This window comes from Meleagris gallopavo, chromosome 31 (genome assembly GCF_905368555.1).
Source record: "Meleagris gallopavo chromosome 31, MGAL_WU_HG_1.1, whole genome shotgun sequence".
Classification (NCBI taxonomy): Eukaryota; Metazoa; Chordata; class Aves; order Galliformes; family Phasianidae; genus Meleagris; species Meleagris gallopavo.
Window position 1 is genome coordinate 2,162,528 of NC_139434.1, and position 15,939 is coordinate 2,178,466.

At 53.6% G+C, this 15,939-nt stretch overlaps 1 protein-coding gene across 1 annotated transcript in view; it reads left to right on the top strand.

Moving 5' to 3' along the window:
- The first annotated feature begins 367 nt into the window (after nucleotides 1-367).
- HDAC7 (histone deacetylase 7) overlaps nucleotides 368-15,939 on the top strand; it is a 62,118-nt gene continuing 46,546 nt past the window's right edge. Inside the window, exon 1 of the mRNA XM_010720548.4 lies at nucleotides 368-766. Coding sequence (XP_010718850.2) covers nucleotides 748-766 — 19 coding nt within the window. The 5' untranslated portion in view covers nucleotides 368-747. The remainder of the gene's footprint in view (nucleotides 767-15,939) is intronic.

Here is a 15,939-nt window from a genome sequence, read left to right on the forward strand (position 1 = left end):
GATTTACCGTTTCCCTCAGCATCTCCCTTCGCAGCACCATTTCCCATTGGGAGCATCCATGCCCCCTCGATCAGCACCTCTAACACAGCACCCGGATGGGCAGAGCAGAAGGAAGAGGAGCGGTGTTCTGTGCTGGTGACGCTTTCTCCCAACCAACAAACAAAAGTTTTATTGGCCAAACCCTCTCGGATGCCGCATTCCAGCTTGGTAACATTTCGGTAACACATTGCAAACGTTTGACTCATAGAAACTTGGAAGGCTGCAGCCGGGGGAGGGGGAAGAGCGTCACATTCCCATTCCCGGGCAGGGTTTGGTTGTTGGATTTTTTTTTTTTTTTCTTAAAGAACTGAAACTTCTCTCTGTTTAATGAAAAAAAAAGTGTTGGAGCCGGACGCTTTCGGCTCGCATTGTGTTTGCAGTGAGGGGATGGGGGAGGAGGGCTGCTGCCAAGGGAGGAACCGAGGCAGCTGAACTCGCTTTTCTTCAGCAAGTTTTTTTTTTTCTCCCTCTGTGTTCCCAGGACAGGGTTGGCTTTCTAGGTTTGATAAAGCATTTCCTTCCATTGTCATTCTATACGGCCTCTGGGCCCTTTGCTCAGTCCCTCCCCTTTCGCCTTCCCTTCTCTTTTCTCTCTCTCTCTTCCTGAACTTTAGTGAATCTTGAGATATAAAGAAAGCAGCTGCCTCCCCCCCCCCCAGCACATCTCGGACAATGCGACCGCATCTCCAAGGGCTTTAACTCCTCTGGATGCAAGGACAAAGCCACGGTGAGTACCGGGCGTCCCACGCGCGTGATGCTGCAAAGTGCCCCAACTGCTCCAACCCAACCCAAGCTGGTGCCAATGTTGTCCCCATTGTGCTGTCCCTATAACAGCATTGTGCCATCCCCACTGCGCCCCTATGTCCCCACTGTTCCATCCCCATTGCAGTGTCCCCATGTCCCCATTGCGCCGTCCCCACGTCCCCATTGTGACATCCCCATTGCGCCGTCCCCATCGTGCTGTCCCCATTGTGCTCTCCCCACATCCCCGTTGCGCTGTCCCATCTGTGGGTGGCATTGTCACCTATGTCACCTGGGCCAGCTGTATGACACCGGCTGCTCAGCATGGTCGGAGGAATCCTCCTCTCCAAAGCAAAGCAAAGCAAAGCAAAGCAAAAACAAATGTGATGCAACCGTGTTCCCAGGAGCTGCGCTGCGGGAGGGCTGTCGTGTGATGGCAGGTGTGTGGTTTTGGAGGTGGGGGCTGCACAACGTGGGGGCTGCACCCCTCCTCTGCTTGCTGCCTTTTCCTGTTTTAAGCAGCAAGAGATGGGCCGGAGCAGCAGGGAGCTCTGCCGTGCATGGATTGGTGACGTGGGGCTGCGGGGAGCAGCGCAGGCTGGGGCTGTAGCACTGCTTCCTGCACGGAGAACAGGAGGCAAAAGCAAGGATGCAGGTTTTGTTAGTTAAGGGAGTTCAGGGCAAGCACTGGGGCTGCTGGCTTGCCTGCAATACAGGTCCCAGTCTCACCTCCCGGGAAAACCCAAGCAATTCACCATGGCAGACACTCAGGCCTATTCCAAATCAACCTTAAGATCACACAAGGGATCGCACGCTGCAAGGAAGCACAGTGCAGACCTGCCAGCTCCTCCAGAGCAGCTCCCCTGGCCTGGGCTGCCCAGGACATGTGCTGTGTTTGATGTGCACCAGAAGGGCTCTGTTCCCCATTCCTGGTGCTTTCCCCCTTCTCCTCCCCCTGGCTATCAGCTATCCCTCTGGTCTCACAGCAATCTCCTTTAAGGTGCTTGCTCTCTCTGGGGCCTGTGTGCACTTTGCTCACTCACCAGGCAGCTCCCTCTTTGCTGCTGTGCACTTTTCATCTGTTGTTTTGCTCTCAATGCCCAGGTGACAATGGGAACAAAGGAGCAGGAGCTGTAATTCCAAAGGATGTTGAGGGCAGAGCAGTCCCTGTCCTGCTTGTGTCTGCTCCTCTATTCTCTGAATGACTCACAACGCACTCCTTACCTTCGCCTTAATTTGGGGAGTGGGGAGAAATGCAACGTGCAGAATAAGTACAGGTGATGCACGTGGGCTGTGCAGCCCCGTGGTACAGAGGGGCAGAGGACAGCAGTGCCAGATGTGTTACAGACCCTGCAAAGGGCTGAGCAGCCCAACCCAGCCCAGACGCTGCAGTCGATGTCTGAGCTTTCACATGGGGATTTTCCTCCTCGTCTCCATCTGTCTCCAGGATCTGCTGTCTGTGCTGAAATCCGATTCGTAGGAAATAGGATCTCAGTCTGGGAAATGCCACGGGGTGTCTGAGGTCTTTGGGACCGGGCATGGAAAAGAGCAGCCCCTAAAGCTTCTCGTAATCCTCTGTGCCAAAACCAGATAAGAAAACCTCAAAGATTCGTTACAGGTGAGCTTCTCACATTGCTGCCTCCTGCTCTGGAACATAGAGGGGAGGTGTGGGATAACCACAGTAAGGGTGGATTCCACGTCAGCAGGAATCTATCCAGGTGAAGGGCACAAACCTGGTGGTGGCTGGAGGAAGAGGAGGAGGAGGAAGATGTGGAGGAGGAGGAGGCTCTTCTGGCAACCACTCAGCCCAACCAATAGGGACATTTGATTGTGCTTCTAATCTGGATGAATGGTATCCTCCTGGTGGGGGCTTTGGGAGCAGCTGATGGAAAACAGGGAAAAGACACTGACAGAGAGAAATGTAGGTTAACAGGGTGAACCTGGGCATGTGCAAGCAATGGGATTTCTTGTTAAAAAGCACTGGGAGATTGCAGCCGAGAACAGGAAAAGTAGGTCAGATGCTGAGTGGTGCAACTGCTGTAGGAAAGCAGCTCTGGACAGGCTTTGGCCACCAGTGTTGGGAGGCAGAAGGATGTGCAGTGGGGTGCCTGGGCAGTGCTGAGCCTTCAGTGTGCTTTAATCTCACGGGAGCTGAATTCTTTGGAGGAAGAAACAGAAAAACCTGTGCCATCAGGTGTAGATGCAAGGCTGAGGAGATGGGTTTTGTGCCCTGAGCAGGCAATGGGAGGCTATGAAAGGAGAAACTCTCTTGGAGTGTGATTCTGGGTGTTACAGCCAGGGAATTATCACACAAGGTATGAAAGAACAGAACCTGTTGTGCAAAAATCATTCAGAGCGCTGTGTCAGAACAGCCTGGATGTGTGCTGAGCTTTTTTTTCCTCCTTAAAATCACATTTGTTGGTCCAATGCAAGCCTGGCTGTTTTCCTCCCATCCCATCTGTGTTTGTGGCATTTGCTCATAGGGAGCTCTGCTGGATGCAGCAGCTCTGGGCAATGCTATGGGGTGTCTGGATATGGGATGGGAGCTGTAGGCGAAAGGGTTTGGGGTTGGGTGATGGGTTGGGTGGTTGTAGAAGAGCTGCTCCATTCCAGGGAGGATCAGAGTCCTTCAGCTAAAAGAAAGCCTCACTCAGCTGAATCCCATTGAGGGATAACATTGGGCTTCACAAGTCAAAAGTAAAGATGGAGATGGAATGAGCAGCATCAACTGTGACACCAACCAGATCCTGCAGCAGGAGGACACCCCCTGACCACTGTGCTGCCTGGGACAGGTGTGCTGCCAGCAGGAGCTGATGTGCTTATATAAATGGAGATAAAGGCTCTGAGGGATAATTAGGAGGAACTGAGAACTTCACTGCTGCTCCTGCCCCCAAAGCTCGAAGTCCTTCTGCCATCTTCCCCAGCTCAGTGCCCACAGCCCCCTCCAGCGCAGCCTCCAGGAGTTCATCTCTGCTCTTGGCACTTGCACAATGAGGAAATTGGCCAACACGTCCACAGCAGCCATCAACTTTCCAGGGATGTTGCATGGATTTTCCAGCTAGGGATGGAACAGCCTCAGCAACCCTTCAATCCGCCAGCATGGGACTGCAGCTCTGCATTAGGAAGGAGCAGACAGCATTTAAAGGAGCATCCACAGGCTGATCCTCCTGCACAGACGCAGCCTTGTGTCATGTCGTTGCATAGGAGAATGCACTTTAAATGCATATTAACTGGCTGTGATTAGTTAGGAAGTTTTCTTTCCACAGCAGGAAATGGGGAAACTGTAATTATTTTTTTAACAAACCAGGTGCACCAGGCAAAAAGCCTCAGTGCTGTGAGCACTTAGCAAAATCGTGCTGGCTGCACCTGATGGTTTTAATATCACTGGACAAACTGCTCAGTAATAGATTTTGTGTGGTGGCCACACAGGAAGGCCCCGGTGCACATTCCCTACCCTTCATATTTGCTGTCCGTTGCGGGGCTATCGGTGATGCTGGAATCATTTTTCCATCAGCTTGTGGTTGGATCTGCTGCTCTCTGCACTGGCATCTTCTGAGTGCAAAATGCACAGAGGGGAAAAGCTGCTGCGTCCTGCCCTGCGCCGTGGCCTGGCGGATGTGTGTGGGTCTGCAAAAGCCATCATGAGCTTTGCAGTGCTGGTGCAGACCCACAGCAAGGTGAGGGCCAAGCAAGGTGGTGGGGGATGCAAAATGGTTGGAGATGCAAAGTGGTGGGGGATGCAAGGAGATGGCTGTCCCCACGTTCCTTTCCCTGTCCCCACGTTCCTTTCCCTGTCCCCACGTTCCTTTCCCTGTCCCCACGTTCCTTTCCCTGTCCCCACGTTCCTTTCCCTGTCCCCACGTTCCTTTCCCTGTCCCCTGGGTCGGCCCTGTTTGCTGCCTGCCCTCCTTTGTTCCTGAGCCATATTTCTCATCTCGTCTTGCTGGGAGCCATGCAGAGGAGTGCTGCCTTTCACACACGCCATCCTGCGTCAGCCCTGGCCTCTTTGTTTCTTTTTAGTGTGTTCAGCTTCGTGCTGGGAGAGCAGGGTTTTTCCAGCCAGGACGGTTCGGAGCATCAGACGTGTGCAGAATGAACGATGCTGGAGCTTTGGGCTCAGCCAGGGCTGGAAAAAACCCTACTCTTTGCTTTAGGCTTGAAGCAAAACCACCTCCTCCACCTCTCTGTAGCTGTGCTTTAAATCTGGGGAACAGCACGTGTGCAGCATTCGGTGACACCCAGAGCCCATAACTCAGGGAATGAAGGCTGCACAGATCCATTCCCCCGACGTGGCCGGCGCTGTGCTTGGGGCTGGGCAGCACCTGGATCCTGCTGCTTCCTCGCATCAATCTCCCAGCTGGGATTTGTCCAAAAACAAAACGTTTGCAGCAAGCTGGAATAACGGCACGAGGTCCCTGGGCACTGCATAACCTGCAGTCTCCTCCAGCCCTGAGATGAGCAGAGCCTCACGATCGTGTTGCTTCCAGGGATGATTTATAGCCTGGGTTCTGTAAGTCCTTCTCTGGAATAAGAAGTATTCCTATCCCCGTAGCCTGAATTCATTATATTGAAATAAGGGATTCTGCATTCAAACAAAAAGAATCTCTGCAGTGGTTTGGAAGGGAAATATTTCTAGAGATGAAATTAAATCTCAAAACAAATCCAAGAGCAGGCACAGAGACCACGAGCCAGCAGTGTGCCCTATGGCCAGAAGGCTGATATCCTGGTTGGCCAACAATTGACCAAGGTTGACCAAAGGTTAACTGGAGCACTGGGCCCAGCACTGCGCTCCCCACTTCCAGGCAGACTGGGAACTGCTGGAGCGAACCTCATGGAGGGTGCAGAGCTGGTGGGGATCTGAAATCTCCTGATGGGCAAATGCTGAGAGCCCCAGTGCTGTTTGCTTGGAGAAGATTGAGAGCGCATCTGATCAACGCTTTACCAAACCCAAGCACTGAGGTCATTGCTGGTGCCCACCCCTGTCCCCTCCATGCTGTAGGGTGAGAGCAGATTTGGGGACACCCAAACCCCCACCGCCTCCTGCACACAGTGCAACCACGTTGCCAAACAGGGAAGGGGACGAGGGCCCTTCTGAAGGTGAAAAGCTTCTTATTTTTGGCCGCTTTCCCCCCACCGCTGGAGCTGACCCCAGCTGCGAGCTGTTGAAGTTTTTAGGCCCTTTGTTTGTTTAATCGAAGCGCTGTTTGTTTTTGATCACAGGCATTAGATAGGCACTTCCTCTGCATGCAGGAAGCAGTGATTTCCTGTTCGCTCAGCGGCCAACTCTCACTGCGCAGGAAACCTCGCTCTGCTGAGTGTTCACTTTTCGTGCAGCGTTTTTGGAAGTCCTCTCGTGGGGTTGTTTTGTTTTCCCTTTCCCCACCACGGTGCTGTTGGGTTCCCATAGGGGCTGAGCAATTCTGGGGCCATTTCCCCACATTTGGTTGAAATCTCCCAATGAGATCCAAAATGCAGGGAAGGCAGCATCACTGCTTCGGTGGTGTTTGTCACCGTTGTGATGGTGTTTGCCACTGTTTGGATGAGGTTTGCCACTGTTTGGATGGCGTTTGCCATCAGTTTTGTGCTACCACCGACAGCACGAGTGCATCCCTGTGCTTTCACGGACCTGCTTGGTGCAGATCCATGCCTACAGTCACCCAGTTTGTCTCTCCCTGCTGTTTTGTTGATATCTATGGGTTGTTCCAGATGCAAATCGTTGTTGTACCAGGTCACCTGAACAACTTGCCGTCATGGACAGAGTTAAAGCAGGGAGCTGGACCAAGCCTGCCCTGTTTGCTTCTTTTCTTGCTGGGACCTTTAGGCAGATAAGTGCTCTGTGGGAATGCAGCAGGTAAATATTATTATTGATTACCCATTAAATTTGTGTGAGAACTCTGCTGTGGGTGCATGGCTTGTGCTTCCCAGCAGTTTGCTTCTCATCTCTGCAATGCTCCTCTGGCTTTGCTCCCTTCTGGCTGCAGCTGCGTGCCCAGGTCAGTCTGTAAAGCATAAGGAATGGGGGCAGAACTGATGATACTTCCCACCTGGAAAGGTGTTTCTGGGGTGGAAAAGAGATCCATAGGATTTCCAGTTGTGTCAAAGGCAGATGGGATGGGGATCTCTTGACAACTCTATGCATAGGAAGTTTTTGTTGGTATCTCAGAGCTGACCCAGACACGACTTTGCTGTAGCAGTGTGCTCAGAGCTGTGGTGGCAGATGCCTTCAGCCACAGGAAGCCCAGACAGGTGGACAGACAGACAGACACGGCCATGTGGGAGCATTCAAGCTGGTGCTGGCCATCAGTGTCCCGCATGCTCATCTGCTGGAGCTTTTAATTACTTTGCTGTTGTAAAGGGGCTCTACTGGAGGGAGAGGGTTTGTGATGGGGAGGAGAGCGGCTGGAGGAACAGAGGGAATGGGAGAACTCAGAACCCACAGCCACGGGACGGACATGTCCTGCAGACACCTATGCAGGGGAGAGCATTGGATGCTTTGTTTTGTGCAGTGGTGGTGAACAGAGCATCACAAGGGTGGATGGAGGGATGTGGCTGGGAGGAGGGCAGATGCCTTCAGGGCTCCCCCAGCCCAGGGCACCAGCACAGCAGCCCCTCCTGCCTGGTTCCTGGAGATCTCACCATTCCCCTGGCCCCTTCCCATCACTGCACGTTGCTGACATCATTGCCAGTTGCCATGGAAAAGGCAAGTTGTCCAAAACACGACCCCTTGGCCTCATCCCATGCATGTCAGGAAATGAAGGTTTTACAGCACAATGCTGCAGTGGAGCAGGAAGAGCCAGAGAGGGACCAGCAGCTCGGGAACAGGCACATGGCTCTGCCCCATCTCCAATGGGGAAATGGAGACCAACTGGGGCTACCAGATGGATTCGCGTCTTCTGAGTTATTTCTGGGCTGCTGGGGAGGCAACGTGGAGCTCTGAGCAACGCAACAGCAGATGGTTTCCATCATTAAACCCAAAGAGGGAATGTCTCCTGGGTGATGTTGTGTTGCCCTTTGGCTGCTGGCTGGATGAGGAGCCCAGGGTGATGCGATGCCTCCCAGCTGAGCTGGGAATGGGCAGAGCAGAGCAAAAGGAGCTGCCAGTCATGGTGCCAGAAGCCAGCCAGCGATTTTCTTAAAGCCATCCTGGAATCAGTCGTCACCAAAAGCCTTGCAGGGAGCGTGGAGGCTTTGAGAAGGAAGCATCAGGTGTTGTGCTGCGGTGGGGTTGGGACACTGCTGTTTAAGGCAGCCTTTGTTCGAGCAGGAATTACAAGCAGACCTCTCTCCTGCAGTGGTCAGAGTGGAGGTGTTTCCCCAAGGGAAAGCTGGAAGCTTTGCTCTTGGATCCTCCAGCACTGGAGGAAGCACGCCGTGTCCTGCCCTGACCACAAAGGCTGCATCCGCTCCCTCGTGCAGCAGCAGCGTGCAAAAAGCTCCATGAAGGCTCCAAGCAGTGGCAGCTCTGCCCGCCCTGCTGGATTCAGGCAGCCTTCATGCCGTGTCCATGCTGCAGGATGAATCCATCTCCTCCTTATGTTCTTTTCCCCATTCATTCATGGCCATGCATGCAGCCCAGCCCCTCAGCAAGCAGCGGCCCACGAGCAGGCTGAGCAACACACTCATCTGGGGATGTGCTGGAAAATAAAACATGGGAGCTTTCTGGTTTTGCATACCCCATCCGGGGGCACAGTGCAGGCGCCGAGCATGGAAAGTGGTAGCATGACACATCAGCACTCTTGTTTTGGTCTCACTTTGTTCGATACCTCGCCAGTGCTGCAGTCAGTTCACCCAACCCGATAAACAACAGCACGAGAGCGGGGAGCTGCCGGCTCCCTCCCAGCTGTGGGTGGCAGAGGGTTAAAAATAGACTCCAGATTTCGGTTGGTGAACGTGGAGGCAGAGAGCAGAGCGCTGTTTATCGATGCCAGGGTTTCCCCTGAGATGCTAAAATGAGTCAGATAAGGGATGGGTACAACTGTGCTCCGCGCACGGCTCCTTCTGGGGAGCTCAGTGCTGAGGTCTGTGGGGATGCTTGGTGTGGATGTGTTCCAACAGGATGCTTTATAGCATCCTGCCCATCTTTACCCTTCTGTAAGCATTGTGCTCTGCCCTTCCTCAGCCATGAAAGTGCCCTGGGCTGCTCAGCTGGCTCAGTTCTTCACTGGGTTTTGAGCCCATGCAGAGGGCAGGGATGGGCAGGGGGATGGCTGAGGAATGTGACGTCCCAAAGGGACCCAAAAGGCTGCAAGGTGCGCCGGGTTTCTGGCACTGGGGAGGCTGGAGGAGCATCAGCCTCTGTAACAGTGCTGCAGATGTTGGCTCTGACCTTCCTGCCCTGTGCAAAACAAACTGCTTCCAATGCAGAGCTCTCCGTGATGCTGCGACTTCAGAGAAACACAAGGGAGGATTTTGCTGTCTCTGTTGTTGCACTGCTAACATTTGGGACCTTCAGAGCAGCTGAGCTGTGAGCGTTGTTGCTGGGTCCCCAAGAGCAGCGCGGTGCCATCGTTGCTGCTTGCTGGAATCTGAGGGCTCAAATGGTGGGGTGCAAAGGGCTGCTGGTGCTGCTGCAGCTCTTTGTGGCCCCAATGAAATTAGGACACGCGTTTTGGTGCCTTCCTGTCCTGCGTGCTGCAATAACTGTGGTCTCTGTGACAGGTTCTCTCCTGACAGTGCTGTCTTAGCATCCCATGCCCTTATATTCCATCCCTTTGTACAGTGATTGGACCCTGGGGTGATGTAGACCTGGATGCCCATCTCCTATGGCACAGGGAACGTGCGTTTGGGTCACCCCAGGCTGGGTTAGTGCACAGGGGGAGCAGTGTGCTGCTGTTAGCACTCCCTGGCAGTGTTTCTGAGCTCAGGTTGGCAGCTGCTTCAGCTCAGCCCCATGGGGTGGGAAATGAGGCTGTAACTGCTCCCTGTTTCCATCCTGTGCACTCTTGTGCCTCCACACCTCCTGCATTGGCATCACCATTCTATCCTCATCAGCATCCCGACTTCTTTCCTTCAGGATCCTTGTGGCCTCCCCATCCCATCCCATTCCCTCAGCATCCTCATCCCCATCCCATTCTTCCAGCATCCTTGTCCCCACTGATCCCCATCCCCATCAGCATCCCCATCCTATTCCCTCAGCATCCTCATCCCCGTCCCATCCCATCCCCATCTCACCCATCCCCTTCACCCTTTGCACCACTGCAGCAACATCCACACACGAGGCCCTTGGGAACCCTTTTTCTCCTAGGGACAACATTTTGGAGGAGGGACAGAGCTGGTCACACTTCAGGGGCATCCCATGCTGTGGGATCTGGGCTGGGCTGTGAGGCTGTGTGAATGGAGCACTTTTTCACACCCGATGCTTTGCTTGTGGAAGTGGCAGCAGCTTCCTGTTTGACTCACACCTGACAGCCCTGCTGTATGAGTCTGGGCCTCTTGGTGCTTGCAGCAACTGAGTGGGGCTGTTTACAATTAGAGAACATGGGATTCCCAGAAAGAGGCTCAGACCGGACATCCTGAAGCGAAATACCCCAGGCGTCACCAGCTAAAAATAACCGTAGCAGAACAGTCACCAAACAAACAGCACGGCTGCGTTGGGTGCAGGGTTCTGTCCCATGGACTGGGGGGTGGGGAGGATGGGGGACACACGATGGCCTTTCCTTCCCCCGTTGTGTTTTTTGGCCATAACAACGTGATGCTCCGAAGCAGCAGTGGCGCGCAGTGATTTCTCTCGGTTTCTGTCTTTGTTTTTGGATGGGGGATGGGGGGAGGGGGGAACAAAGGAGGGACTAACATGTAAATAAAGCCGTTTCCAGCTGGAACCGATGTGCTGTGGGCAGAGGACCCCGTAGATGGCATTGCTATGGGAAGAAGGGTGGGATCCCACTGCTCTCTCCCATTTGCATCTGTGGAGAAAAACGGTGTTTGAGCTGAGAGACTCTTCCAACCTTTCTCCGGTGTAAAAGGGGCTGAGAGAGGGGATCCCTGGGTGTCCCCAAGAAGGGGAGCGGGGCAAGAAAGTTGCACAAAGCCTCAGCCCAGCAGGGGCTGCTCAGCCTCTCCCTAACAGAGATTTCAGCAGAGACAAACTCCCGTTAAAAGGCACTTACGCAATCGGGTGCTATTAGAGGAAGTGTCTCTGTAACCCCAGGCAGTTAGTGGTTGATTTATGTCCTGCAGCTTTAGGTTTTACAAGTTGCGAGGGAGTTGCATAAGAAGAAAATTTGACCTTCTATTTCTTAAGAGCTTTTTTTTCCCTTTCTTTCTTTCCTTTTTTTTTTCCTGTTGGGGGATATCTTTTCTCCGACGTTCACAGACGCATTATTTTGGTGGGGTGAAGAGGAGGATGGCACAGCTCAGAGAAACCCGTGTGCCTTTGTCCTATCAGTTGTGTCCCCCCAAAATCACAGTGGTTACAGCCAAGAATTGCTGCCCTTTATCACATGGGGGACCAGCATTGGGGTTTTCCTTCCCTGGCTCTGCAGGGAATGGTCCCTGCTGGCATTTCCCCGCTGCAATGGGCGCTGCGGATGCTGCGCGTGCTCCTGCCGTGCACTGAGTTCCAACTGTTGGCTTTTGCTCTGAAGCAATAAACCCGAGCAGAGCACGCTCTGTGCATGGGGTGTGGGCTGCTGGGGGTGATTTGGGGCTGTGTCGCTTCGTGTTGGCCCTGAGGGATTGTCCCATGTTGCAGCAGTGGAGGCAGAAGTCTCATGGAAACTTCACTTGCTCTCTCTCCTTGTTTGCCATTTGCCTCGCTCCTAAAATAGAAGCGACTGAGACTAAAAGCACACACGAGCAATTTGCAAACAGAAGGACAATTAAAAGGAGGAAAAACCAATTTCCCCCAGCGTAGCGGGGAAAAGACAGTGCTGCATTGTGTGAGCTGTGGTGTCTTTCCAGCAGAACAACCGGCCCAGGTTCTCTGCCCACGGCTATTTCGCATGATGGTGTTCTGTGAGCTCTCTTGTTCTCAGCCCCCTCGGAGTCTCTCTGCTCCGGCAGCAGTTGAAACCTCCTGGCCTTCCCATCGAGATGCAAAAAAGCTCTGTTTGCTCAGAGCTCCTCCATCTGCTGCAGAGATGGTGCTGGGAGCAGCGAGCGCAGAGCAAACGTTGCATGGGAGGGATGTGCTGCCGAGGATGGAGAGGGTAATTCCAGTGCTCTGAGATGCTGAGTACAGTGCTGGGGCAATTTCTGCTTATGTTACAGATTCTCTGATTGCCCCTGGTGCTCGGGCATCGCTTGCAGCATGAGGAGGGGGTCGGCACCTTCGTCTTTTGGTGCCATTAATTGGGATCAGCCCTTCAATCGCATGGGTGCCATTTGGAAAGCTGAGGTTTGGGCTGTTCATGCTCCAAGGGAGTTCTTGCTCCACGTTCCTTTCCTGGGTGAGCGTGGGTGGCTTTGAAGCAGCTCCAATTTTAGTCTTTCTGCACCACCCAGCAGATAGAAAGCTGGGCACCGCGCTGTATCTGCTCCTGGGGTACCCATTGTCCGGGAATCCCCAGGTGACCAATTATACCAATGGGAGTACTGATGGAAAAGGGCCATTTTCAACAAAGCCTTTGCAAAACGTTGGTAGAGCCCCAGGAGCCTCCTGGCAGCTTGATTTTATTTTGAAAGCCGTCAGCCCACCAGCTGGGTGTGAGAGTAAAATGAAAGGATGCAAGATAAACCCACTTGTGCGCGAGAGAGAGCTGCTGCCCGCGGCAGCGAGACATCAGAGGTCGTCATTCTGAAACCGAGCATGGAAACTGCACTGAGAAAAAAGCTAGAGAGCAGGGCTCCTCACCACACACGGTGCAGACCACACTAAAGAGCTGCTCTGCCCTGGGGGCTGTCACAATGCACTGGGGGGAAAGAGAGACAAAGCTAAAGGGCAGCAGGCAGCTCCGCACGCGGGCCGGGCGGATGAGCACTGACAACAAAGGTACTCCTCCAAACCCTCTTCTGGGCTTAACGTGTCTCCCTTTGGGCTTTCTTAACACTGTGCTCTTTGCTGAACATCTCCGTGGTGTTCCTCTGATGTGTGGGGTTTTGGCTGTCCGCTGCCCCAGGGAAGCGCAGGGCAGAGGGTGGCAAACAGAAGAGGCTGCAGGCGGCTCTTGGAGTTGCCCGTGTATGCAGGAGTGTGGGGAGGACTGGCAGCAAATGTCGGTGCGCGCTGCACACCAGGCATTGCTTTGCTGCAGCCTTCCCAGGAGCACACGGGATTTCTGCTCCGGCCTCACCCTGGTGCATCCTGCCTGGGATTTCTGCTCTGGTTGATCCACGCTGGCACTGTGCTCTGGTATATCCCCCTCTGTCGCTGCAGGGCTGCTCTGGGCTGAGCCATCTCACAGGGCTCGTTTCCTGGCTCCTGGCAGCCACCAGCTGGGAGGGGAAGGGCACACAGGGCAGCGGCTCTTGCTCACGCTCCATGCATGTGGGCCATGCAGAGCAGGAAAACCTCCCCACAAGTAGGCACCACTCCCCTCCTCCAAGCGGCAGCGCTCTGGGTTTGAGTTTTTCCTTTTTCACTTAGCACTAAAAGGCTCTCTTGGGTCACCTGTGCTCACCAGTTTGCAGCCCAGATGCTCAGCTTCAGCTTTTCACCTTCAAAGCACAAAGTTCTCTTTGCTGCCCCACAAACCCCTCTCTGCACAGCACTGCAGGCACAGCGTTGCTGCACACCCCGCAGCACGGGTGGCTTTATCTGATTCCTGCTCACCTGGCACTGCCTTTGTGCTGCTAAACCCTAAGGATACACAGCTGCACTCTGCTCACAGTGCAGCAGCTCCTCAGCCTGCCAGCCTTCACCCTGCCTGGACCAGGAGATGGGGCAGCATCTCCCTGCTCCCTTTGTCACAAAGTAGTGCAGCTCTCCCCTCTTCTCTGGTCAACCCCTGGTACTTCCCTGTTCTTTCATTTTCTCTTGGTGAACAGCTTGGGAAATGGCACTGAGATAGACTGGTGTGCATTGTGAGCCCACGGTTAGGGGGAGGGAGGCTGTGATGGAAGGATTCTTGAGTTTCGCCCTGCTTCAAAAGTGCTGAGAGTGGTGCAATGCTCCTACGGCCCAGCATGGGAATTTCCATCTTGCTTCATTTCTCTGGGCTGTAAAGAAGGCTGAGCATGTGCTCAGGGTGTTTCAAAAACAAAGGTGCAGACTGGAAGAGCCGACACCTGTAAAGCAGCAGGGCCCTTAAAGCAAAGTAATCCGCACGCACCCGACGTGGTGGCTCTGAATGCTCAGCATAGCAGCAATGCTCACGAGCGAGCGCTGTCCCAGCTCAGGAAGGCTGCAAGATAAAAATGAATTGATGCTAAAAATCTGAGCGTTAGAGAGCTGAGAGCTTTTGGTCTTGGGCAAAAAAAAAAAAAAAAAAAAAAAAAAAAAAGACAAAAACAATGCGGATTTGGTGAACATGAGTTCTTCTGGTGGCAGTTTTGGAATGTTGTGTGCAGCCCATTCTCACCTTTCTCTGCTTTTCCCCAGGGAACTGTGATGTGATGCAGTGGGCTGAGTTGCTTTTCTCACAGGTGCAGCCTTGCTTGCAAAACCAGTCCTCGCCCTGCAAAGCCAACCTGCTGCAGCAATGGCAGAGGATGAGCTGTGCTGCATCGTTAGCACTTTGGGGAGCTTTTTCCACCCAGAGAGGATGGTTTCTGACAAATCACTTTGAATCTGAAGTGTGAGTAGTGATGCAGTCGTGGGGATGGTGAGGTCAGCATTGCTAAGCCTGATGCATTCATTGTTGAGCGTCGCGTTCAAAGCTCAGGAGAGAGAAGCATCCATGTAATGGGGACCAGAATGTGCTGAAATGCTGCTCAGTGAGACCTCAGCTTTGTCGTGTGAGCCTTATTCTTTGTTGTTTACTTTTAAACAGCTCTGCAGATAATTGTGAGCCAGAGAGAAATCCCACGTGGGGAGTTTGGGGTGCAGCAGGGGCAGGGTGTCCCTCTGTTGCTTTTGTGGTAGAGGCAGAAAAATGGTTCAGATCTCAGCGAGAGGAGCGGGGGAGGGATTTGGAGGTTCCTGCCAGCCCAGAATGGGACACGTGCACCACATCCTCACCTCTGTTGGGATTTCTGTGACCTGGGGTGTAGCAGTGCTGGATGGCTCACCTGGATGGCTCCATCCAACCCCATGGCTCTGGGGGGTTCCATCAGTGCTTCTGCAGCACTCGGTGTAATTTCATACAGAAATGCGTGAAAAATCAATAGATGTCCCCAAAAATGGAGGGGGGTGGGGGGGAAGACAGTACCATGCAGAAGGGCCACCTGAAGCACTCAGCAGGTGCTGGGCACAGGGGGAGCAGCTGGCATTTCCATCCCATCTCCTCCAAAACACAGAGCAGAGCCCAGCATGGGCCAGAACCAGAGCTCAGCATAGAGCATCAATTCCCTATGGACCCAAGGCTGGATTTGAGCTTGGGGTGCAGACACATGGTGGGTCCCCATGCAGGTGCTGTCACAAGGGTGGCTGGGCGAATTCAGGGCAACAGGCACAGCACTGGCCTCTTCCTGAGGGTGGCCTGGTTGTGGGTAGGATGTGGCTGCTCAGCAGCTTTGGGGTGCATCAGTACCTAGGGGTTTTAGGCAGCTTTGTCCCCTCTTCTCTTTGTCTTTGCCTGTTTGGTTGTCTTTAGCTCTCAGCCGTGGCAGCGATGGGTTCCCGCAATGTATGACTTTGTTTTGAGCAGGAGGGTGACCAGGTTGCTTCCATCCCGAATGACTTTAGGATCCTATGGCAACTCTTTGAGCCACGGCTTCTCGTGTTCTCATGTCTCAACCCATTGGCTGGCAGCAAGGATCAAGTCCATCCTGCTTCCATCTGAGGTGCTCCCTCCTCACATGTGCCATGAATCCCATTTCCGAGGGGCCATAGAGGCTGGCTGTGTTCTGTATGATGGGAACCCTCCTCTCCATCCTCTTCTTCATCCCTTTGCTAAGAAAGCAAGGAGCTAGGCACCAAAATACGTCCCTGGGAGAAAAAAATGGATGCACTGGGGATGCATTCCCAGCACAACACAATCTGTTCCACGTCGCTCCTTCACTGCACACCGGCACCGAGGAGCTGAGCATCGCCTCCAGCCTCTTGCAGGAGGGCTGGGAGCTGAGGTCATGGCTTGCTGGGTGGAAAGATTTACTAGCATTGCCATTCCTGATGTATTTTCT